A 22647-nucleotide genomic window follows, 5' to 3' on the forward strand; every position below is an offset into this window, starting at 1 on the left:
GGGCACCCGGAAAAGTGGGAACGACTAGATTGCGCTGGTCGATCCCAGTACTGTGATTGGTTAATGTGCAGCGTGGGGGCGGGGAATAAGAAAGGTGCCTAACTCTGATTGGACAAACCAGGGGGCGTGACTTTTTCTTCGGGAATTCCCAGCAGGGCGGAAGCTCCGGAGCTAAGGCAGAGCCCAGTGACTGACGGGCCGGTGGGGACCCCCGCCGAGGTGGCAGTGGGGGTGCCATGGCTGGGGTCGCGTGCTTGGGAAAAGCTGCGGATGCAGATGAATGGTGCGACAGCGGACTGGGCTCTCTGGGTCCCGACGCAGCGGCTCCCGGAGGACCAGGGCTGGGTGCGGAGCTGAGCCCCGGGCTGTCGTGGGCGCCCCTCGTCTTTGGCTACGTCACTGAGGATGGGGACACGTGAGTGATTTTTAGACTGATCCAGTGGATTCCTGGGGTCCGACGATTAATTTTCCCTCCTGGTCCCTGTGGCTTCCTGACCTTTCATCCCTAAGTCTGACTTTCCATCCTTTACCCTCATAAGCCCTAAATGGTAGCAAAACTAGACTTGTAACTTCTTCATCCAAAGCCTGCGATTCTGCCCCTTCTTTCCTTGAACTTGGATTTCCAGATCCTGGAATCCACATCGGACCCATTGGTCCCCCAAACCTGCTTTGAACCCTCCTGATTCCAGTCCCCAAATCTTTGTATCTTTGTAAGAACTCTCTCCTCCCCTCCCCCCGTCATACAAAGACTGTATTTGGTCCAATTGATTTATGAGCTCCAGACTTTGATTGCCAAAATGAATACTTAACCAAATGCTGATCTCCACATCTTAAATTTAAAAAAAGAACTAAACTACCTGAGATTGGAGATTCATCTGTTAAAGTGCCAGTGGTGAGGGATGGAGGGAAACACAAACCCGGATCCTCAGCTCTCAGCCTCCTGAGTAATTGGGGTTACAGTCATAAACCACCCTGGCTTTTTTCTTTTTTCTTTTGGTCAGTTGTGGGGTTTGGGCTCTGGGCCTGGGGGCTGTCACTGAGACCTGCAGTTCAAGACTAATGCTCTACCACTTTGAGCCACCCCACCACTTCCATCTGGCTTGTTTCTTTTTTGGCCAGTCCTGTGTGGCTTGGACTCAGGGCTTCTTTTTGCTCAAGGCTAGCACTCTGCCACTTGAGCCACAGCGCCACTTCTGTCCGTTTTCCATATATGTGGTGCTGGGGAATTGAACCCAGGGCATCATGTATACGAGGCAAGCACTCTTGCCACTAGGCCATATCCCTAGCCCCTGGCTTGTTTCTTAAGGGAGAAACTGAGGTCATTGTTGTGAGAATTTCTTTTATTCCTAATATGTGTTTAAACTTCCCTTCTTTTTTTTTTTTTTTTTTTTGCCAGTCCTGGGCCTTGGACTCAGGGCCTGAGCATTGTCCCTGGCTTCTTTTTGCTCAAGGCTAGCACTCTACCACTTGAACCACAGTGCCACTTCTGGCCATTTTCTATATATGTGGTGCTGGGGAATCAAACCCAGGGCTTCACATATACGAGTCAAGCACTCTTGCCACGAGGCCATGTTCCCAGCCCCTAAACTTCCCTTCTGAATACTGCCTCAGCAGAAACTTATCTTCTGTTAAATTTTTATTTTCATTCAATTAAGTGGACTTTAGCATACTTTTTCTTTAAAATTTCAGATTTAGTCAAGGAGTTCTATAGAAGTATGTTACATGTTTGGAAACTTTCTCTTGCTGATTTTTAGTCTAGTATCATTGTAGGGCAGAGAAGACAGTTTGTATGATTTGAATTCCTTTATCTATCTTTCTTTTGTTCTCTTTTTTTCCGTACTAGTAATGGAACTTAAGCCTCTTAAATGCTAGGCAAGCACTCTACTACTGAGCTACCTAGCCCTTAACTCCTTTAAATCATATAGCAGAAGTAGAGCTGAGGCTCAAGTGGTAGAGCACCAGGCAAGAGAGATAAAACAGAGTAACCAGAGGAATTGAGTTTGAGCCCCAGTACACCCCCCCCCACATACGCTGTCTCTCTTACACATATCTCTAATTCTGAATTTGTCTATGCTTGTAGCTCTCAGGTTTTGCTTGTTGTAATTTGAAGGTCAGTTATTAGGTGAACGAATGTTTAACATTGTTACATTTTGTTATCTTTTTAAAATTTTTCCAGTCCTGGTGTTTGAACTCAGAGCCTGAGCATTGTGCCTGGCTTCTTTTTGCTTAAGGCTAGCACTCTACCACTTGAGCCATAGCACCATTTCCAGCCTTTTCTGTTTATGTGGTACTGAGGAATGGAACCCAGGGCTTCATGCATGCTAGGCAAGCACTCTACCACCACGCTACATTCCTAGTCATTATCCTTGTTTATGAAACAGAGTTTTGCTATGTACCCAGACTGGTCTCAAACTTGTCCTCCCACAGTCTCCACTTCCCAAGTGCTGGACTTAACAAGCATATGCCACCATGCCTACCCAACTTGCCTTTGTTTTTGAAATTTTGTTTGTAGTACTGGGATTTGAACCTAGAGTCTTGTGCTTGCTAGGCTGGTGGCTCTTGCTCTTGAGCCATGGTCTGGCCCATTATTCCTTTGGTGAGGTAAGTTCTTAGTTTTTTGCCAGGCCGAGTCTAGACCAAGATCCTCCCACGTGGCTGGGATGACAGGTGTCCACCACCACACTGGATCTTCATGTGTGTTGACTTCCACCTTGTCTCTGCCCCTAGGGCATTGCACTTGGCCGTGATCCATCAGCATGAGCCCTTCCTGGATTTCCTTCTAGGCTTCTCCGCGGGTACTGAGTATGTAGATCTGCAGAACGACCTGGGCCAGGTGAGTCATGGGGAATTGTTGGTGTAAGGGCTCAGGGGTCCCAGGTTCTCAATGTGACCGTGAGCCCTGCCCTCCTGCAGACCGCCCTGCATCTGGCAGCCATCCTCGGGGAGGTGTCCACCGTGGAGAAGTTGTACGCAGCGGGTGCCAGCTTGCTGGTGGCAGAGCGTGGGGGCCACACAGCACTGCACCTGGCCTGCCGTGTGCGGGCACACGCCTGCGCATGCGCGCTGCTTCAGCCCCGCCCCCAGTGCCACACCCCTGACCCCAGCCCCGCCCCCGAGGCCGAGTACCCCGAACCCTCGCGAGAGAAGGAAGAAGAGCTGAGAGAGGAGGACTGGAAATTACAGCTAGAGGCTGAAAACTACGAGGGTGAGCAGTACCAGGCAGGGTGGGCATGGGCTCAGGACCTGGCCCCTTGGGCAGATATGGAAAATTAGATATATGGGGTCCAGTACCCCCACCCCCACCCCAGACCTTCCATCCCCCAGACCCAGAGAGCTGCCAGGACTAGCTCCCTACCTGCAAAGCGCAGCCCACCCACCATCCCTAGTCCATCTCTAAGCCACAGGCCCAGCCCACCCGGGAGAAATTGAGGGCATTCAAAGCTAGGGCTTGGTGAAACTTTGGCAGCTGGGTACCCAGCCCCGGAGAAAGGCTAGAGGACCCTCCTCATCCGGGACTCGTGGAAAAGGTGCTGTCTTAACTGTGATCCCAGCACCTGAGTCTGTAAGCACCGCCATGTAAGCTCAGCTACCCCAGGCCCAGGCTCTCCATAGATAGACTGCAATCACCTGCAGCCCAGTGTTCAGAGACGACCTTGAAATCCTGGCCCTTCATGAAGTCAGACCAGAGCCTCTGGTCCCCAGATCCCAGGCTGCCATCTAAAGACCCCCAGCTCTTTACCCACACTCCTCCAGGCACCCAGCACTCGGCCCACTCAGACACCTACCTACAACTTAGCCAGTCAGCACCTGCGTGCTTTTTTACTTATCAGGAGAAGAATTAAGGAGCCAGACCCTGAACCTGGTCACCCACAGGGTCCCCAGGATCATGGTGCTGGGGAGCCCAGGCCCTTCGCCCTTCCCTCTGACACCCCTCCCTCTGTCCCCAGGCCACACCCCACTCCACGTGGCCATCGTCCACAAAGATGCAGAGATGGTCCGGCTGCTCTGGCGCGCTGGAGCTGACCTCAATAAGCCGGTGAGCCACCCGAGGGGGGGCAGGTGTGCATGAGGTGTCCCCTCCAGTGCCCTCTGACCTCTTGGCTGCACCCCGCAGGAGCCCACATGTGGCCGGAGCCCCCTACACTTGGCCGTGGAGGCCCAAGCTGCCGATGTACTGGAACTTCTTTTGAGGGCAGGGGCCGACCCCACTGCTCGAATGTATGGGGGCCGCACCCCACTGGGGAGTGCCCTGCTCCGACCCAATACCAGCCTCGCTCACCTGCTCCGTGCTCATGGAGCCCCCGAGCCCGAGGATGAGGACGACAAGCCTGGCTCCAGCAGCGGCAGTGACGACAGTGACAGTGACAGCAAAGATGAAGGCGTGAGTCCAGAGGAAAACTGGGGTGACAGCAGCCAGAAGGGGAGGAGATTACTAGGGAGTGCCTTGAGCCTGACCTAGGGTGGCTGTTATTAATGGACTCAGGTGGAGTTCTGCGCCCATGGCATCATACCCGTAATCCTAGCTCCTGAGGAGGCTGAGATCTGGAGGATTGAGATTTGAGGCTAGCCTGGGCAGCAAAGCCCTGGAGATTGCATGTCCACAGTGAATAGCAAAAAGCCTGGCTGGAGGTGTGGCTCAAGTGGTAGAGAGCTAGTTGATCAAGTGTGTGGCCCTGAGTTCAAACTCCAGTGCTGCCAGAAAAAAAAAAAACCACAAAAACCTCAGCCACACAAATGGAGCAGCAGTCAGGAGAGGCCTGGGCAGGAGTAGTGACAAGCAGGAAGACCTTGGTCATCAGCCATGGTTGAAAAGCTAAGGCAGTGAAGGGGGAGATGGGGCAGAGGTGGAGGAGAGATCTTGGTGGTGGCGGGAGTGAACACAAGCTGTATGGCTGGTGGGAGGTTGGGTCGGTGGCAGCAGGAGAGAGGCGGGGCTGTGGGCAGGGACCTTGGGAGGCAGCCACACACCAAGGATGGACCCAGGCGTGGGGTACTATCCTGGGCACCGCAGGTGGCATTGGATGTTGTGAGCGATGAGGGTAAAGAATGTGGGTAGAGGCAGAGTGGAGGGGGGAGGAGAGATCTGTTGGCTGGGGAGGTGGAGATGTGACCTCAAAAATGGAGTGTTTGTGTATGTGCGTGTGCGTGTGCGTGTGCCAGTTCTGGGGCTTGAACTTTGGTCCTGGGCATTGTCCTTGAGCTTTTTTACTCAAGGTTAGCACTCTACCACTTGAGCCACAGTGCCACTTCTGACACTTTGCTGGTTCATTGGAGGTAAGTCTTGTGGACTTCCCTGCCTGGTCTGGCTTTGAACCTTGGTCCCCAGATCGCAGCCTCCTGAGTAGCTAGGATGACAGCGTGAGCCACCAGCACCTGGCTCAGAAATGGGGCATTGAGAGCACGCAAGTTGGAGTAGGGGGCCTCGGGTTTGGAGGCAAGATCCTCGACATTAGAGGTGACTCAGGTGGTAGGCATGGTGGCAGCCACTTGAGCCCCTTTGCCATCCCCTTCTGTCCCCAGGATGAATATGACGACATTGTGGTTCACAGAGGCCAGATGCCAAACCCATCACCTCCCACCCCAGCACCCAAACCTCTTCCTGAGGACCCTGACCCCGCCTGATTTCCATGTTGATAGAATTTCTGATTTAATAAAGTCTTAGTTCTGACAAGCAGAGCCCTCTTTTTGTTCCTGGGTCCCCCCAAATCAAGGACATAAGCCGAACATGGTGGTTTGCTGTTGCTTTATTCACTCAGAGGGCAGGGTGGGGTGGGTGAAAGGGCATGAGGGGGGTGTCCTGAGTCCCTCCCACAGCTCAGACTCATCCACTCTGAATGGAATGGAAGATATACCTCCCTCTTTCCCCTGCAGGTCAGGGTGAGTGTGTGCCAGGTGAAGTGGGGGTTGGGGGGGCAGGGATCGAAAGTTCTGAGCCAGAAGGGAACGCGTGAGGGGGGACACATGGGGCTGGGGTCAGCCCTCCCTCCTCAGCTCTTCCCCTAGCATGGCCGTGGCCTTCTTCAGCTCATCCCGCACCCGTTCCAGCCGCTCCTCCTCGCGTTCCAGCTGCTCCTCCGCCAGTTCCTGGCATCAGAAATGGGTGGCCAATTAGGGGGTAGTTCAGATTTCTTTTTTTTTTTTTTCCTTTTCTAATTTTTAAGACTTACCTTTGATAGTTTCAATAGATATGACTTGATTTTGATCTTTAAAATCTTTGTGTTTGAGTTTTAGTGGGTATGGTGAGGCAGATCTCATATACAGGAAGCTTTACAAAACTATCCATCTCTTATTTCTAAGAAGTTTTGCACAGCACAGCAGGAGAATTGTTTAAATCAAACATTCTTTCAGGAACCAAAGGTTTAATATATTAATCCAAGTGATTTGGAATGCTTTTAAGTGTTGGAATTTTACATTATTGTTATTTATACTCTATTATGTAACTCAATAGGAAACCACGATTTACCAATAAAAATTAAAGTTCTATTTTTTTAAAAAAAGAAAGAAATGGGTGGCCAATGGCGCTGGTCATGGGACTAACAACTGATGCCCCCTGGATGTGATGGCCACCCACCGTGGTGACACCTGAGGTTCCATGACCCAGCCATGCGGCCGCTGTCTAGCCTCCTGAACAGGTTGGCGGCCCCCTAATCACACACTGGCAACGGTGACGAGCTGAGTGAGGTCCTTGACCTTCACACAAGGATGTCCCCACGGCCAAGCAGAGCCCTCGAGTAGATGCAGCTGGTGTGTGTGTGTGTGTGTGTGCGCGTGCGTGTGAGTGTCAGACCTGGCTTGAGCCACAGCTTCACTTCCAGCTTTTTGTTAACATCTGAGTCTCACAGACTTTCCTGCCTGGGCTGGCTTTGTACTACCCTCCTCATATCTCAGCCTCCTGAGTAGCTAGGATGACAGGCGCAAGCCCCCGGTACCTGGCTATCCAGATCCATCCATGGCGGGTCCTGCTGGGTGGGAACTTTGGGTTCATTCCCCACTGAGCATCTGGTGGCCTCCCCCCACTCACCTCCCGTTCCGAGGCCTCCTCCTCTTCCTCCTCCTGGTGGTGGTGGTGAAGGCGGGGGGCGCCCTCAGGCCTCTCTCCCTTGCCCCTCTGGTCCTGCTGCCACAAGCTACGGCCACTGCCTTGCATCTTCATGCCCTTCTCTGCCTGGAACTGGGCAGACTCCTCCTGGCTAGCTTTCTCTGCCACCCGCTTTTGGGGATCCCCAGCACCCTCCAGTCGCTGCTTCCACAGCTCCTTAAAGGTCTCCTCAGGGTGTCTCTTCTTTTCCTCCTCTTCCTTCTCCTGATGGAGCCGGCTGTGCTGTTCCTGGAGCATCTCTTCCCGGACCTCAGATCGGTGCGTCCTCTCTGCCGCTTCCTCTTCCTCCTCCTTCACTTTCTGGTCCGACTTGATCTTCCCAACCTCCTCCTCCTCCTCCTTCAGGTCCTCACCCAACAACCCTTTCTCCCCCGGGGACCCGCAGCCATGGGGATCCTTCTCGCATATCTCTGGCAGAAAGAGACAGAGTGTGCAGGAGATGATGACGGGATGGAGCGGGGTCCTGTCCCATGGTGGCCGTCCAGAACGGAGAGAGGAGGGGGGGAGGGTCAGGGCTGGGACCTCCCTTCTGCCCCCAGCCACCAAGATGGAAGCTGTGACCAGGCAGGACAGTGCCACTAACCCAGGACAGAGGGCTCTGGAGATAAGGGGACACCTTTCTTCTCTGTGCAGTGGGGTGGGAGGGCAGGTTGGGGGGTGTCATTGCAGGCAAAGCCCTGGGCAGGGTGGGCTGGAGTTGTGGAAGTGCCAGGCTGCTTACCTTTGTAGAGGAGAGATGTGCAGGGCCCCCTGTGTGCCCGGTCTGGGCTCAGGACCTCTGCCAGGCAGCGGGTCAGCTGGGGACAGGGGTAAAGCATCAGAGAATTGAGGGGAGATAGGGAGATGGGGGCTAGAGGAGATCAGGTGAGACAGATAAAGGGATGCCTCACCTCCCTTTTGGAGGGACTGCTGGCCAGGGGAGCTGTGGTGGCTATGGAGAAAACAGAGGGGTGCTGTCCTCAGTACTGACCAGAACTTTTGGGGTCCTGAAACGCCCTCCTCCCCCACTAGGTGCACCATTTCTGGGCCCGAGCCCCTGCTCCCCACGCTGGCATCCAGTCCTCTCTCCCTGCTTTTGGGCTCCTGCACTCACCAGTCCCCAGTAGTAGTGGCAGCGGCAGCAGCAGCAGCAGCACAGAGCAGAATGTCGGGTACGGCATGATGGGGAGCTGGGCCCCCCTGATCCTGGGCTGGGAGGCTCCTGCCAGGGTATTTATAACCCTCCCAGGGGGCCCGCAGGGGAGCATGACAGCTGTGGGGCGGCCAGCCTGAGACCCTCAATTATTCATGGGTACACCACTCTGCACGCATGCCCTCGGGGGCGTCCCACCTGGGACCCAGGCAGAGAGCACACACCCCTTAAGCTCAGAGAGGACCTGGGTTCAAGTTTAAAGGGCACCAGTCCCCACAGACCTCCCTCAGCTGCCTCCTTAGGCCTGTTTCCTTACCAGAAGTGGGTGTGCAAACCCACCTCCTCAGTGGGAGCTGGCTCCCACCCCAGTTCTGCCACCTGCCCACCTACACAACCCAGAGCACAAGCCTACTTTTTGTTGTTTTGGTGCTGGTGCTTGAACTCAGGACCTGGGCACTGTCCTTTTGCTTCTTTGCTCAAGGCTGGTGCTCTACCACTTGAGTCACAGCTCCACTCCCAGCTTTTTTGCTGGTTCATTGTAGATAAAGTTTTATGGACTTTCCTGACAGGGGCTGGCATTGAACCAGGATCCTCAGATCTCAGCCTCCCAAGAAGCTAGGATTATAGCCACCAGCCATGGGGTACCTGGCTCTAAAATGATTTACTTAAGACACTTTCTGCACTAACGAAATGGACTTGAGGAAGATGCAGCAGGGCAGGAATGCAGTGGTCAGCACTGCCAACTGCACAGGTCTGGGTGCCATTACTATAACTTGTTTGGGGACACATCTTCACTATGTAAACCAGGCTGGTTTTGGAGCGTGATTCTCCTGCCTCAGCTGGGATTACAGGCATGTGCTACCATGCCAGCTCCAGTAAAATCGATCACAGACTATATGACAAGCACACTTCTGAGTCCTGGGTCCACACCAGTGAATGCGCTGGTCGACACCAGTGCTCCTGGGGCTCACATTGGACACGGGAGGGGGTACAGATAACAAACACTTGTGACAAGGGAGAACATGACTACCGTGAATCCAAAAGAATACAGACATCATGACTTTGTCCTTTACTGTGAGACGTAGCCACCAGGGTGCCTGGCCAAGTAGTTTTGGTCTTCCCAGGGAGACAATGGGGTGGCTCCTGCAACTATCCCAAAGGGAAAAATAGTGGACACGACCAGTAGAGGGGACTAAGGAGGAGAACATGATGGGAAGGTTCTGGAATATTCTTTTTTTTTTTGGCTAGTTCTGGGACTTGAACTCGTGGCCTAGGCTCTGTCCCTGAGCTCCTTTCTCTCAAGGCTAGCACACTACCACTTTGAGCCACAGTTCCACCTCTGGTCTTCTGGTGGTTAACTGGAGATCAGTCTCATGGACTTTCCTGTCCAGACTGGCTTCAAACTGTGATCTTCACATCTCAGCCTCCTAAGTCACAAGGATTCCAGGCATGAGCTACCAGTGCCCGGCTATGGTTACTGATTTTTTGATTGTGGATGGTCACCTAGAGACTCCGGGCAGGGACTTTCCCATGCTCACGGATAGATCCACAGACTTTGTTCTCACCATTTATTGGGGGACCTTTAACTTCCAGGGAGGGAAAAAGAGGGTGAGCTGATCATCTCTTCCCACCCCTGGCTACCCTGCCTCCTCCTGAAGGCCGGGCTGCAGTGCTCAGGGCTGCTGATTGGTTCTGAGGGAGGAGGAAGAGGTAGATGAGGAAGGAGGATCCAGAAGTCCAGGCACTCAAGATGATGAAGTTAGAATGGGCTCAAGGACACAGGTCCCCAGGTATCCTGGCCTCTAGAGTCCTAGGAATTGGTGACAAACCCCACTGGCTGGACTCAGCCAGTCCTCAGCTGGATGCTGGCTGGCCAGGGAGCTGGGGCTTCTGGGGCTGGTTGGGGCCGATGTACAGGAGTGGTGTGTGCGTGGGAGCCGTAATGCGATCACTGCCCACGTAGGGCTGGAGGGCAGGGGGCACGAGGACCGACCCATCCTGGAGAGAGAACAGCCTTCATTACCATGCTGCCTTGGCCCTGGCCCTCTTCCCTCTGCTGTCTGGGTGGGGATCCCCCAGTCCCCTCCCAGTCCCCACCTTTTGCTGGTTGGTCTCTAAGAGGGCAATAAGGAGTCGGGGAACTGCACAGGCCGTGGCATTCACCTGGAAGGAGGGCACACTCAGGACCCGCAGGACCTTGAAGAGGTCTTGGGAGGGCAGAGAGGGGGCAGAGGGGGGCCTGCGCCTCACCGTGTGTGCGAACTGCAGCTCCCCGGCTTCAGTCTGGAACATGATATGCAGGCGGCGACTTTGGAAATCTGTGCAGTTGGAGGCGCTGGTGACCTGGAGGGATGGGGTGGGGGGCAGTGGAGAGGCTCAGCCACTGGGGGGGGGGCTCCTTCTGTGTCCCCCCATGGGGTGGCACTCACCTCTCCAAAGCTGCCTCGGCCTGGCATCCAGGCCTCAATATCAAACTTCCGGTAGGCAGGAAGGCCCAGTTCCTGGGTGGGCATGTCCAAGACCCTATGTCAGAGATGGGGCGTGGCCAGCATCAGGTAGTGGAGGAGGAAGAGGATGTGATAGAAGAGAGGTGGCCAAAAAAGGAGGGAAGTATTAACAATGATGACTGCAGGCCCTGTGTGGTAGCTCACGTCTGTAATCCTGGCTAAGTAGGAGGAAGAGGAGGGAGGATCTCGGTAAAAGCATGGGATTCTTTTTTTAAACTCAGGGCGTGAGTGCTGTCCCTGCTTTTTCCCTCAAAGCTAGCTCTCTACCACTTGGAGCCACAGCACCACTTCTAGTTTTCTTGGTGGTTCACTGGAGATCAGAGTCTCACGGACTTTCCTGCCTGGGCTGGCTTTGAACTGTGATCCTCAGTTCTCAGCCTCCTGAGTAGCTAGGTTTACAGGCGTGAGCCACTGGTTCCAGGCAAAAGCATGGGATTCTCTCTGAAAAAATAAAAAGAAATACATGACAGCCAAAAGTCCTGCAGCTGTGGCTCAAGGGGCAGAGTAAGGTCCTGAGTTCAAATCCCAATACTGCTCTCCCCACCTCCCCTCCCAGCCAATGGCAAAGAGGAAGAGGTTAGATGGGCTGGGTGGAGGTGGCACAGGGGAGAGGAGGCTGAAGAGGAGGCCAGTGGGAGGCAGAAAGAGGCACATGTTGGGGTGTACAGGCCGCTCATGGTCCCGTTCCCCGCCTTCTCCGCACCGGAAGTGCAGGCCCAGCTCAGTCAGCAGCTCCACCTGCAGGGCCAGGAACTCATCGAGCAGCTGCGAGCTCTGCTCCAGCCCTGGGCCCGTCACCCCAAACATCTCCACCTGGGCCAAGGGTAGAGACGCATGGTCAGGAGGTCTCAGATGGTGAGGGTGACCCCCTGACCTGCCCCCCTTCTGGTTCCCTTTCGCTCACTTTGGTGAAATGGTGGACCCGGTACAGCCCCCAGGGCTCCTTCCCTGTGTCTGTCTCGGCCCGGTAGCAGGTACTGGAGCATGCCATCCTGTGGGAGACCAGGTGAGGTCAGTCAGAGAGGGCAGTGAGGGCACAGGACAGGGCCAGGCCTAAAGACACTAGGCATCACCTGACCGGCAGGTCCCTGGAGGCCACGGCGTGGTCCATGAAGTAGCCTGGGAGGAGGAAGGGGCGGGATGAGGGTCAGCCATGGCTACCTTGCTTTACCAGAAGCTTTGCTCCGCACTAGACATGACCAAGTGCCAGGCGTGTCACGAGACTCGTGCATGTAGCAGCCCACACACTGGTGCTGCTGGCCCCAGGGTTGTTGTGCCGTGTCCCAGGCAGGAAGCTGCCCCCGCTATGTGTCTCCCCCCCACTCCTCGCTTGGGGTGCTCACCTGCCAGGCCCACCTCTGCCGTCCCGGCCAGGCTGAGGTCTGGGAAGCGCACAGGGTCAATGTTGTAGATTTGGGAGGGGTTGGCATTAGGTGTCATCCCGCAGCCCTCCTGGAGGGAAGCCATGGAGGTGGGGGGGGGGAACAGGTGAACTTGACTGGTCCCATCTTGCACACACAACCCCAGCTTCTCCCCTAGAAATATATAGAACCCCCCACCCCCACCCTGTCTCTAATAGTTTGGGACCCTCCACTCAGCCCCAAGGTATCTCCTTAGGGGAACAAGCTGGTCCTTCTCCTGGGGGTCCCCAGAACAGGCTTGCCCTCCCAATCCTCACTCACAAACACAGCTCCCCGCAGGAGGTCAGGCACCGTCATGGGAATGAAGCCCTGTGGGGAGGAGCGGGTGAGAAGGGGGGGCAGCACGGATCCCCAGCTTTCACCCCAGAAGAAAGCAGCTGAGGCCTGAGCCCTGGCCTGGGGTGTTCCCTGCTGCGTGCTACCGACTCTCCTTCACCCCATCCCACACAGTGGCAGGATGTGTTGCTCCAATGCTTAAGCCCTTTCATGGCTCCCTAGTGCCCTCTGGCTATGTCTGTCACCTCAGCCAGTTGACTCCCCCTTCCAGTGGGCACCACATGTGTCCCAGTGACCTCTGTCCCCTGAGGCAGGCACAGAGGGGGAAGGTGACACGCGCGGGCTCTGGGGCAGGTCACTTGAAAGTCACCTCTCTAGGCCTCAGTTTCCCCATCTGGAAAGTGGGCATAATAGCAGCCCCATTTCCTAAAGCTAGCCCCTTTGAATGAAACATGTGAACAGTGGAGGGAAACTCGGGTAGAAACTGTGATGCGAGTGGGAGATGCCCCCCTTCCCCGTCCTCCAGGCTGCCCTCCTCTCCTGCCCCGTACCCGGCGCACGAGCTTGCTGAGGGTGAAGCTGACCAGGCCATGCTGCAGGAGGGCCCCGGCGCCTCGCAGGTAGTAGGAGCGATGGCCCGACACGTGGGACAGGCGCCTGGAAGCACAGGGGAGGCACAAGGGGCACCTATGGGTGATGGGCGACAGGACTCGTGCATGGAGGGAGGGTGTGGGGAGGGGGCCAGAGGCCCAGCTGCCAGGCAGGGGCAGGACCGGCATCAAACATTCATGCCGGCTGGGGGTGGCGCTAGCATTTCCACCTTGAAGGCTGAGCAGCAGGCAGGAGCGACTGCCAGCTGCCGGGGTGGGGACAGTGTGGGAGGGCAGGAGGGGGGAAAAGAGACAGACTCACCGCTGACGGATGATGTCAAGTTTCTCGCCAATTTCCAGGTGGCCCCGGGGTTGGAAGGAGAAAGCTGGGTGTGGGTGAAGAGCAATGGGGGTAAGGGGAGGTGGGGAGAGAGACCGAGAGAGTGAGGAAGAGGATTTGAGACAGTGGGGAGGAGACCGCCATGCAGAAGCAGCAGGAAGAGAAAGGAAGGGAAGAGAGAATGAGGGAAAGGAAGAAAGAGACATAGAAAGGGGGGGGGGGGAAGAGGATGGAGGCAGAGATGGGAATGAGGAGGAAATAAAAAAAGGTTATCATAGCCAGGCACCAAAGGCTCATGCCTGTAATCTTTAACTACTCAAGAGGTTGAGATCTGAGGATGATGGTTTGAACCCAGCCTGCGGAAGTAAAGTCTATGAGACTCTTACCTCCAATGAACCACCAGAAAACTAGAAGTGGAGCTGTGGCTCAAAGTGGTGGAGAGCTAGCCTTGAGCAAAAGAGCTCAGAGATAGTGGGGCCTAAGCCCCGAGTTCAAGCACCAGAACCAAAAAAAAAAGAAAGTTATCATAAATAGACTGGGAATGGTAGCACACACCTGTAATCCCAACTTACTCAGGAGGGGAGATAGAAGGATCATGATCTGAGACCTGCAAACTAAAGCAAAAGGACTGGGGGTGTGACTCAACAAGGGTGAGGACCTGAGTCCAATCTCCAGTACCTACTTCCCAACAAAACAACAACAAAACAAACAAAATAGAAAAACGAGCAGAGGGGTTGGGGATATGGCCTAGTGGCAAGAGTGCTTGCCTCCCATACATGAAGCCCTGGGTTCAATTCCCCAGCACCATATATACAGAAAACGGCCAGAAGTGGTGCTGTGGTTCAAGTGGCAGAGTGCTAGCCTTGAGCAAAAAGAAGCCAGAGACAGGGCTGGGAATGTGGCCTAGTGGCAAGAGTGCTTGCCTCGTATACATGAAGCCCTGGGTTTGATTCCCCAGTACCGCATAATATAGAAAATGGCCAGAAGTGGCGCTGTGGCTCAAGTGGCAGAGTGCTAGCCTTGAGCAAAAAGAAGCCAGGGACAGTGCTCAGGCCCTGAGTCCAAGGCCCAGGACTGGCAAAAAAAAAAAAAGAAGCCAGAGACATAGCTCAGGCCCTGAGTTCAAGCCCTAGGACTAGCAAAAAAAAGAAAGAAAGAAAGAAAAACAAGCAGAGAGATGAGACAGAGGACGAGAGGGAAGAGAAGGGAAGGTTCAAGGAAGAGGGAATGAAACTCATATAGTGCAAATGGGATGGGGCACCTTTCCACTCAGGAGCACACTTACGGGACATGGACTGAGACCTGCTGCTTAAGAGATACCTCAAAGCGGGGCACTGGGGCTCACACCTGTCATCCTAGCTACTCAGGAGGCTGAGATCTGAGGATCACAGTTGGAAGCCAGCCTGGGCAGGAAAAAGTCAGTGACACTCTTTATTTCCAATGAGCCAGCAAAAGGCCGGAAGTGGAGCTGTGGTTCATGTGGTAGAGTAAAAAGCTCAGGGACAGTGCCCAGGCCCTGAGTTCAAGCCTGGGTACTGGTGTGTGTGTGTGTGTGCATGCACACACACACATGCACATCCTGTTCCAGCTATGCCCCTCTGCCCCCTGCTTTGGCCCACCTGGTTTGTCTCCGATCACATGGAGCACTCGGGCCTGGCTCTCATCCCCGATGGGCTGTAGGCAGACAGGGGTATCATGGGGAGGTGGTGGCAAGCCGTCTCCCCTCCTCTCCCCTTCCTCCCTGGCCTCCCAGTGCCCTCACCACATCCGGATGGGTCTGGTTGGGCAGCTTCAAAGCCTGCAGGTAGAACTGCTCTTCCAGCTGGGACTGCCTGGGGTAGAGGAGTGAGAGCTGCATCCGGATTTCTCGGCCCTGTGTCCTCAGACTTAGGAACTGGGGGTCCTGGAGCAGGACAAGGGGGTCAGCCCGGGGCAGCATCATGAGTCCCTCAGCCAGCCTGACCTCAATCCTCAGGGGACAGCACCCTGGGTTTCCTTTCCAGGGACCTCTAGTGCACCTAGGGCAGGTTCAAGCTTGGCCAGCTCAGGCAACGTGTGGCTCTTCCTTCAGTGAGCACCCCCATCTGGCCCCTGAGCCCCTTGGCACACTTGACCTCTGGAGAATTTACCCCAGGATCCCGGCTATCAAAAGCTATCAGGAGGGGCTGGGGATATAGCCTAGTGGCAAGAGTGCCTGCCTCGGATACACGAGGCCCTAGGTTCGATTCCCCAGCACCACATATACAGAAAACCGCCAGAAGCGGCGCTGTGGCTCAAGTGGCAGAGTGCTAGCCTTGAGCGGGAAGAAGCCAGGGACAGTGCTCAGGCCCGGAGTCCAAGGCCCAGGACTGGCCAAAAAAAAAAAAAAAAAAAAGCTATCAGGAGGGCTGGGAATATGGCCTAGTGGCAAGAGTGCTTGACTCCCATACATGAAGCCCTGGGTTCAATTCCCCAGCACTACATATACAGAAAATGGCCAGAAGTGGCGCTGTGGCTCAAGTGGCAGAGTGTTAGCCTTGAGCAAAAAGAAGCCAGGGACAATGCTCAGGCCCTGAGTCCAAGGCCCAGGACTGGCAAAAAAAAAAAGACAAAAAAAAAAAAAAGACAAAAGCTATCCGGAAAGTGTGCCTTCCCTTTCCACAGGGGAAAAAGGTGGGGAGCTAAACAGGAGAGGGAACTGGAACCTAGCATTGAGGCAGGACCTGGACCCAGCTTCACCTGAAGCCAGTTTTAGTTTCATAAACTAAGAAAGCCTGGTTTTTCTTTCCGCTTAAACTTGAGTTGTACTTTGAGTCACTTATGGTGGAAAGAATCGTGATCAATTCTCCCTACCCTCTCCAGATGGGGACAAAATGTCAGCTGAGTACCTTCTGCACTTGGCTGCTGTCCTTGTTTACCTGGTTGGAAAGAAAAGATAGGGGAGGGTCAAGATGATAAACTAGGGCAAAAGGAATAGCAAAAGTCAAACAGGGTCAGATCTGAGTCTCCTAGTATTATGAATGTGGTGCTCAGCCCTCCATCCACCACACTGTGCCTGTTTCTTTGCTGGGCAAGCTAAGAAGCCAGATTAAAAAAGTGACACCTGGGCTGGGGATATAGCCTAGCGGGAAGAGTGCCTGCCTCGGAAAACGGCCGGAAGCGGCGCTGTGGCTCAAGTGGCAGAGTGCTAGCCTTGAGCGGGAAGAAGCCAGGGACAGTGCTCAGGCCCTGAGTACAAGGCCCAGGACTGGCAAAAAAGAAAGTGACACCCAGGGGAGGGGGGAATGAGAGAGGAGGTAACAAACAGTACCAGAAATGTATCCAATGCCTAATGTATGAAACTGTAACCTCTCTGTACACCAGTTTGACAAAAAATAAAGAAATAATTTAAAAAAATAAAAGAATAGGAACCAACCCCCCCCCCAAAAAAAACCAACAAATTGACACTCAGGACTGGGGATATGGCCTAGTGGCAAGAGTGCTTGCCTCCCATACATGAAGCCCTGGGTTCAATTCCCCAGCACCACATATATGGAAAACGGACAGAAGTGGCGCTGTGGCTCAAGTGGCAGACTGCTAGCCTTGAGCAAAAAGAAGCCACAGACAGTGCTCAGGCCCTGAGTCGAAGATCCAGGACTGGCAAAATAAATAAATAAATAAATAAAAATAAAATAAACTATTAAACAAAGATATTAAAGAAAAAAATAGAATGAAATAATAAAAAGAAAGTGACACCAACAGTGTGTGTTCAGAACCACCTCCATGCCGGGGAGGGGTTCTTTCATCATCTCATTTTTGTTGGATCAGTCCTGGGGCTTGAACTCAGGGCCTGGGTGCTGTCCCTGAAGGTTAGCAGTCTTCACTTTAAGCCACAGCACCACTTCTGGTTTTCTGGTGGTTCTTTGGAGATCAGAGTCTCACAGATTTTCCTGCCCCAGCTGGCTTTGGACTGCAATCTTCTAGATCTCAGCCTTCTGAGTAGCTAGGATTACAGGTATGAGCAACCAGCACCCAGCTCATCTCACTGTTTATAATCTTCCCCGTGTCGCTGGAGGTGACAGGCAAGCACCACCACTCCTGGCCTTTAGCACTGAGCTCACCAGAAGGCCCCTTATAGCCTCAGCCACAGCTTCCTTCTCTGCCTCCAGGTCCTGGATCTGCTTCCGCAGCTGCTGAAGCTCTTGCCATGTGGAAATCTGTATGGACACAGAAGAGGAGGGAAAGGTAAGACTGGGTGGAGCTGTACCTGTTGGCCGTCTGCGTGGTCCCTTAATGCCCCTCTTCCCTTGAGCACTGGGTCTCTCCTGCCATCCAGGGCACACAGGGCTGGCCCTGTGGTGTGACCTTTCCCAGCCTTCTTTGCAACCACATGTAAGTGCATATATGTGGTTCTCAGATCACCTCCTGACAGAGACATTGTTTCACTAAGTAGCACAGATTGGCCTTGATCTACAGGTTCTCCTGCCTCAGCCCTCTTAAGGTCACCTCCCTCAAGGTAAAGTCCCCATCTAGGACTTTCTCCCTCTTTTCCTTTTGTGCTGGTCCTGGGGCTTGAACTCAGAGCCTGAGTACTCTCCTTTAGCTGTTTTGCTCAAGGCTAGTGCTCTACCACTGGAGTCATAAATCTACTCCAGTTTCTTGGTGCCTAATTGGAGATTAAGAGTTTCATGGACTTTCCTGCCCGGGCTGGCTTCCAACCCTGAGCCTCCTATCTCAGCCTCCTGAATAGCTAGGATTACAAGTGTGCGCCACCGGTGCCCGGCCTTGCTCTCCAATCTCCCTTGCGGTCGAAGGGTAAGCCTGGCATGTGTCTGGAGCACGGAGGACACTGGTACCTAATAAGTTCCCAGAGCACACAGTGTGCATTATGAAAGATGCAAACGGGGTGTTTAAGATACACAAGACACCTAGGAGCTCTTTAGTGGACTACTGGCACATAAATGGATGCCATGCACTTCAGACAACTAGAGAAACTTGGGAAGGAATTAAAATTCTTGCCAATACTTTTCTCCACCGGCAACCCTCGACCCCAACCCAGCGCATCTTGCAACCTGTTAGACCAGCCCGGTGGTTCAGGCTTGGCACATGCGTACTCACGATCGTTAGTAAGTCATCCGGTCGCAGCTCCCCCTTGCGGAGCTCCAGGGCGCGCGCGGCCTCTTCTGGGCATGCGCACAGAGGCTCCATGTCCAAGTGAGGCAGTGCGCTGTACCCCTCGCGCGCGTGATCGTACAAGAGGTTCCGCTGCCGTTTCTCCATAGCAAAACTTCTCTTTGGATTCGGGATGCGCATGCAGCTTCCCCGGGGCTGGAGCTCTCGACGAACTAAGAGAGGCCATAAGCGCCGAGCCATGGACGCAGCCATGTTGGAGCGGGAATCTAGCGTCACATCCCTTTTGTCCCGCCCACTCTTCGTTTAGACCAATTGCAAAGCAGCCTTTTTTTGGGTGGATGAACCAATCAGATAATGGAAGAGCTGAAGTTGCTCAAGATAGACTCTGTCGCTGCCCAATCGTTGAATGCGTCCCGCCTCCTCAGTGACGCAGTAAAGAAATAGCCAATCCCTGTCCAGAGAATTTCCGGAAGGGACTGTCCCTGGGAATGAGCGTGTGGGTAGATCCTGCAGGGGACGTAAAGGTCGGTGGCGCTCCCCCCCCCCCCCCCCCGCTCCCGCTTCCCTTCTCCTTCCTGCTTCGGGGCTAGGACGGTCGAGTTCCTTACCCCAGAGCATGGCTTGAGGGGTGCCACTAGACCCTGAGAGGAAAGTTCCTTAGCTTTAACCAGAAATCTGAGATTGAGACAGGGAGACTTTAGCCTGTCTTCTGAGTTTGTGGTCCCCTAACAGGGACGCCTCAGGTAGCCGGATGTCCTGGCCTGCTCTTCTCCGTGGTCTCCACACGTCCCTAAGTCATGGTAAGTGGGTTTGGGCTGCAGAAACGATTCTGTACTTTCATTGAGTATTTATGGAATCCCACCCTGGCTGAGATCCCCCAAGCAAAGGTGTTTTAGTCTTCTATCCAAGTGATACTTTTCACCTGTGTGCCAGGCACTTATGAGGCAGCTTAACTTACATTCTTACACTCCACTTATATATCAAATGTTTCTCCCTGGCTGAGCATGGTCGTGCATGCTTGTAATCCCAGCTATTCTGGAGGTGGAGTTAGGTCGAGGCAGCCAAGGCCAGCCTTGGCTAAGTTAATAAAGTGGTCTCAAAACAGAATACAAATAAAAGGGCTGGTGCATGACTCAAAGGGCTGGAGTGCTTGCCTAGTAATGGAGAGACCTTGGGTTTGACCCTCAGTCCCTTGGAAGAGAGGGAGGGTTTGTTGAGGGGGAGGGGGGGCTTGAACTCAAGGCTTGGACTCTTTTTGAGCCACAGCTCCACTTCCGGCTTTTTGCTGGCTAATTGGAGATAAGAATTTCAGGGACTTTTCTACCCTGCCTGGCTTGGAACAGTGATCCTCAGAACTCAGGCTTCTGATGTCTAGGATTACAGGCATGAGCCACGGTCCTGTAGCCAGTGCTCTTATTTGCCCAGAATAACAACCTTGTTCTGTCCTCCCATTGTGTCTATCCAGGCCTGGCCCTGGTCCCCCAGTTCTGGGCAACACGCTTCATGGCTACCCTGAACCAGATGCACCGTCTGGGCCCCCGGAAGAAGCCACCTCAGCGACCTGGCCTCACAGAGGGACGGCCACAGCTGAAAGGGGTGGTTCTGCGCACGTTCACCCGCAAGCCCAAGAAACCCAACTCAGCCAACCGCAAGTGCTGTCGAGTTCGCCTCAGCACTGGCCGGGAGGCTGTCTGCTTCATCCCTGGGGAGGGCCACACCCTGCAGGAGCACCAAGTGGTCCTGGTGGAAGGTGGCCGCACCCAGGACCTGCCTGGTGTCAAGCTCAAAGTAGTGCGGGGCAAGTATGACTGTGGGCACGTGCAGAAGAAGAAGTAATGCGGGCAACGTGGTGGGTTGAGTGACCAATCTTAGTTGTGGTTCAAATCCTGTTTTGATTCAGTATCAGGACTGGCGTTAGCCTGCTGAGATTCTGGGGGTGAATTGGAAGAGAAGCTCCCACTTCGCGGTGGGCATGGACAATCTCTTTTGCTGGGACCCAGGCCACTGTCCTGCCAGCAGCCAATCCTGGGACCTAATAAACATGTCTCTGGAGCTGTCAATTTCCTGTGCAGTATTCTTGTGACCTCCGCTGTCCCTTCTAGAAAGTTCCACTAGCAGTGGCTGTGGGGGTTTGGTGAAAAGCATTTCTATGTCTTGTGGCCTGCATCCTTCCCAGAGGTGGGGGGGGGGGGGGCAAAAGCCCCACCCCCAAAGGTGTGGCCACCTGGAAAATAGTAACTAACTTGGAGGGAAGCAGGTATTGAAAGGGTTGGAGGTGTCTGATTTATGCTTTATAGGTGTGTGTGTGTGTGTGTGTGTGTGTGTGTGTGTGTGTGTGTGTGTGTGTGTTGGTCCAGGTGCTTGAACTCACAGCCTGGGGGTCCTATCCCTGAACTTTTTCCCCAAGGCTAGCCCTCTGCCCCTTAAGTCACAGCTCTACTTCTGCCTTTTTAGTGGTTTCATCGGAGGTAAGAATCTCACACTGGGCTAACTTGGAGCTGTGATCCTCAGATCTCAGCCTCTTGAATAGTGAGGCTTACAGACATGAGCCACAGTTACCCAGGGTCTAGTGAGGTAGGGTTTTAAGTTGTAACCCAAGGTGATCTTGAACTCCATATCCTCCTGTCTCAGCCTCTGGAGTGCGGAGCTTATAGATATATACTATCATGGCCAGCCCTGTTCTTGGATGTTGTCATACACCTCAGCTCTGCTCCCCTCATGGCCTTGTAGTTGTGCTGTATGCTTCCCCTTGTGAGCTGGTTTCTCCCCTGGGTAATGGCTTCCATGGTAATCCTGGCCTCTGGTGATCCTGGACTTGGCCACATTGACGATAAGAAACTGGGTGTTGGGCTGGGGATATGGCCTAGTGGCAAGAGCGCTTGCCTCGTATACTTGAAGCCCTGGGTTCGATTCCCCAGCACCACATATACAGAAAATGGCCAGAAGCGGCGCTGTGACTCAAGTGGCAGAGTGCTAGCCTTGAGCAAAAAGAAGCCAGGGACAGTGCTCAGGCGCTGAGTCCAAGGCCCAGGACTGGCAAAAAAAAAAAAAAAGAAAGAAAGAAACTGGGTGTTGTGTATCTGTCACTGGGTTCTGCTGCCTACTGTGGTTCCTAGTCTGCTTACGGACTGGAGGCCTGGGGGGTCTGGAGGACATGGTGCCACAAGGACCCCTAAGGACTGCCCAGGCTATGGTGGGCTGGGAATATGGCCTAGTGGTAGAGTGCTTGCCTAGCATGCACGAAGCCCTGGGTTCGATTCCTCAGAATCACATAAACAGAAAAAGCTGGAGTGCTAGCCTTGAGCAAAAAGAAGCTAGGGACAGTGTGCAGGCCCTGAGTTCAAGCCCCAGGACTGGCCAAAAAAAGCGATATCATGGGGACTGGGCATAGTGGCTCAAAGATAGTCTGTGTATCATAGTCATCGTTGTGTGCTTGCCTCCATCTCCCAGATCATTGTGAAGCCTGACTTCCTGACTGTAAATTTGAGAACCGTCTGGTCTTGGACAATCACCTGAGCTGGAGGCAAATCACACCGGTTGTAGATAAAAGCTGTCCATTGCCTCATGTTCAGCACCAGCTAGTTGCTTGGCCATGCCCAACTGGGCAGAAAGGAGGGGAGGTTGGAATTGGGGAACTTCCCCTCGCAGCACACCTTGGTCTGGGAGGATCGGATACAGAAAAGAGGGCAGATGGTAAGGGAGAATCTGGTCTCTGGATGAGAAATGGTGCCAGCCTGGCCAAGGAAGAGGTACTGGGGCAGTGAACACAGACATTGAGGTGGCCAGGTCCCAGACCCCACAGCTAAGTCCCAAAGCGTTTCCTTTCTCCAATCCAGGTTGGCCTCAAACTCTCAGATCCTCCTCCCTCAGCCTCAAGTGCTGGGGCTCCAGGCATGCATCACCATGCCCAGCCAGCCTGCATTTGTTGCCTCAACCTACCCCCACTGACCCCTAGGAAACAACTTCCAGGCCCAGGAACAGAAGAAATGTATGGGGCCAATGACTTCCCCTCCCCTGGGAAGGGAGGAAGCTACACACTGCCTGGTTGGTACTGGTTTGTCAAACAATATGAAGGTCACCATGCTGAAGCAGCAGTAAAATGGGGTACATGGGGCCCCCGTTGTCCCTGGAAAATGCCATGTTCTGAGCTGTAAAGCTATGCTTGATTCTGATGATGCTCAGCAGGGGGAA

General features: G+C 54.0%; 4 protein-coding genes across 4 annotated transcripts; 2 read left to right on the forward strand and 2 right to left on the reverse strand.

Moving 5' to 3' along the window:
• Positions 1 to 149: 149 nt before the first annotated feature.
• Nfkbib (NFKB inhibitor beta) lies at positions 150 to 5669 on the forward strand. Its single transcript, XM_048329858.1, has 6 exons — positions 150 to 415; positions 2728 to 2833; positions 2914 to 3205; positions 3948 to 4036; positions 4115 to 4381; positions 5521 to 5669. The coding sequence occupies exons 1-6, from the start codon at positions 237 to 239 to the stop codon at positions 5620 to 5622; spliced, it is 1035 nt and encodes a 344-aa protein (XP_048185815.1). The 5' UTR covers positions 150 to 236; the 3' UTR covers positions 5623 to 5669.
• A 118-nt stretch (positions 5670 to 5787) lies between these two features.
• On the reverse strand, positions 5788 to 8259 carry Ccer2 (coiled-coil glutamate rich protein 2). Its single transcript, XM_048329971.1, has 5 exons — positions 8193 to 8259; positions 7990 to 8030; positions 7821 to 7896; positions 7022 to 7509; positions 5788 to 6084 (listed from the first exon to the last, which is right to left on the reverse strand). The coding sequence occupies exons 1-5, from the start codon at positions 8257 to 8259 to the stop codon at positions 5974 to 5976; spliced, it is 783 nt and encodes a 260-aa protein (XP_048185928.1). The 3' UTR covers positions 5788 to 5973.
• A 1441-nt stretch (positions 8260 to 9700) lies between these two features.
• Sars2 (seryl-tRNA synthetase 2, mitochondrial) lies at positions 9701 to 18729 on the reverse strand. Its single transcript, XM_048329854.1, has 16 exons — positions 18442 to 18729; positions 17445 to 17540; positions 16233 to 16262; positions 15128 to 15268; positions 14985 to 15039; positions 13348 to 13411; positions 12987 to 13092; positions 12421 to 12468; positions 12082 to 12190; positions 11812 to 11857; positions 11643 to 11730; positions 11442 to 11551; positions 10661 to 10754; positions 10482 to 10574; positions 10329 to 10394; positions 9701 to 10229 (listed from the first exon to the last, which is right to left on the reverse strand). Exons 1-16 carry the CDS (start codon positions 18706 to 18708, stop codon positions 10086 to 10088), a joined length of 1557 nt encoding a protein of 518 aa, XP_048185811.1. The 5' UTR covers positions 18709 to 18729; the 3' UTR covers positions 9701 to 10085.
• A 286-nt stretch (positions 18730 to 19015) lies between these two features.
• Mrps12 (mitochondrial ribosomal protein S12) lies at positions 19016 to 20516 on the forward strand. Its single transcript, XM_048369230.1, has 2 exons — positions 19016 to 19256; positions 19922 to 20516. Exons 1-2 carry the CDS (start codon positions 19208 to 19210, stop codon positions 20290 to 20292), a joined length of 420 nt encoding a protein of 139 aa, XP_048225187.1. The 5' UTR covers positions 19016 to 19207; the 3' UTR covers positions 20293 to 20516.
• The last annotated feature ends 2131 nt before the right edge of the window (positions 20517 to 22647 follow it).

This window comes from Perognathus longimembris, chromosome 20, assembly GCF_023159225.1.
Source record: "Perognathus longimembris pacificus isolate PPM17 chromosome 20, ASM2315922v1, whole genome shotgun sequence".
Lineage (NCBI taxonomy): Eukaryota > Metazoa > Chordata > Mammalia > Rodentia > Heteromyidae > Perognathus > Perognathus longimembris.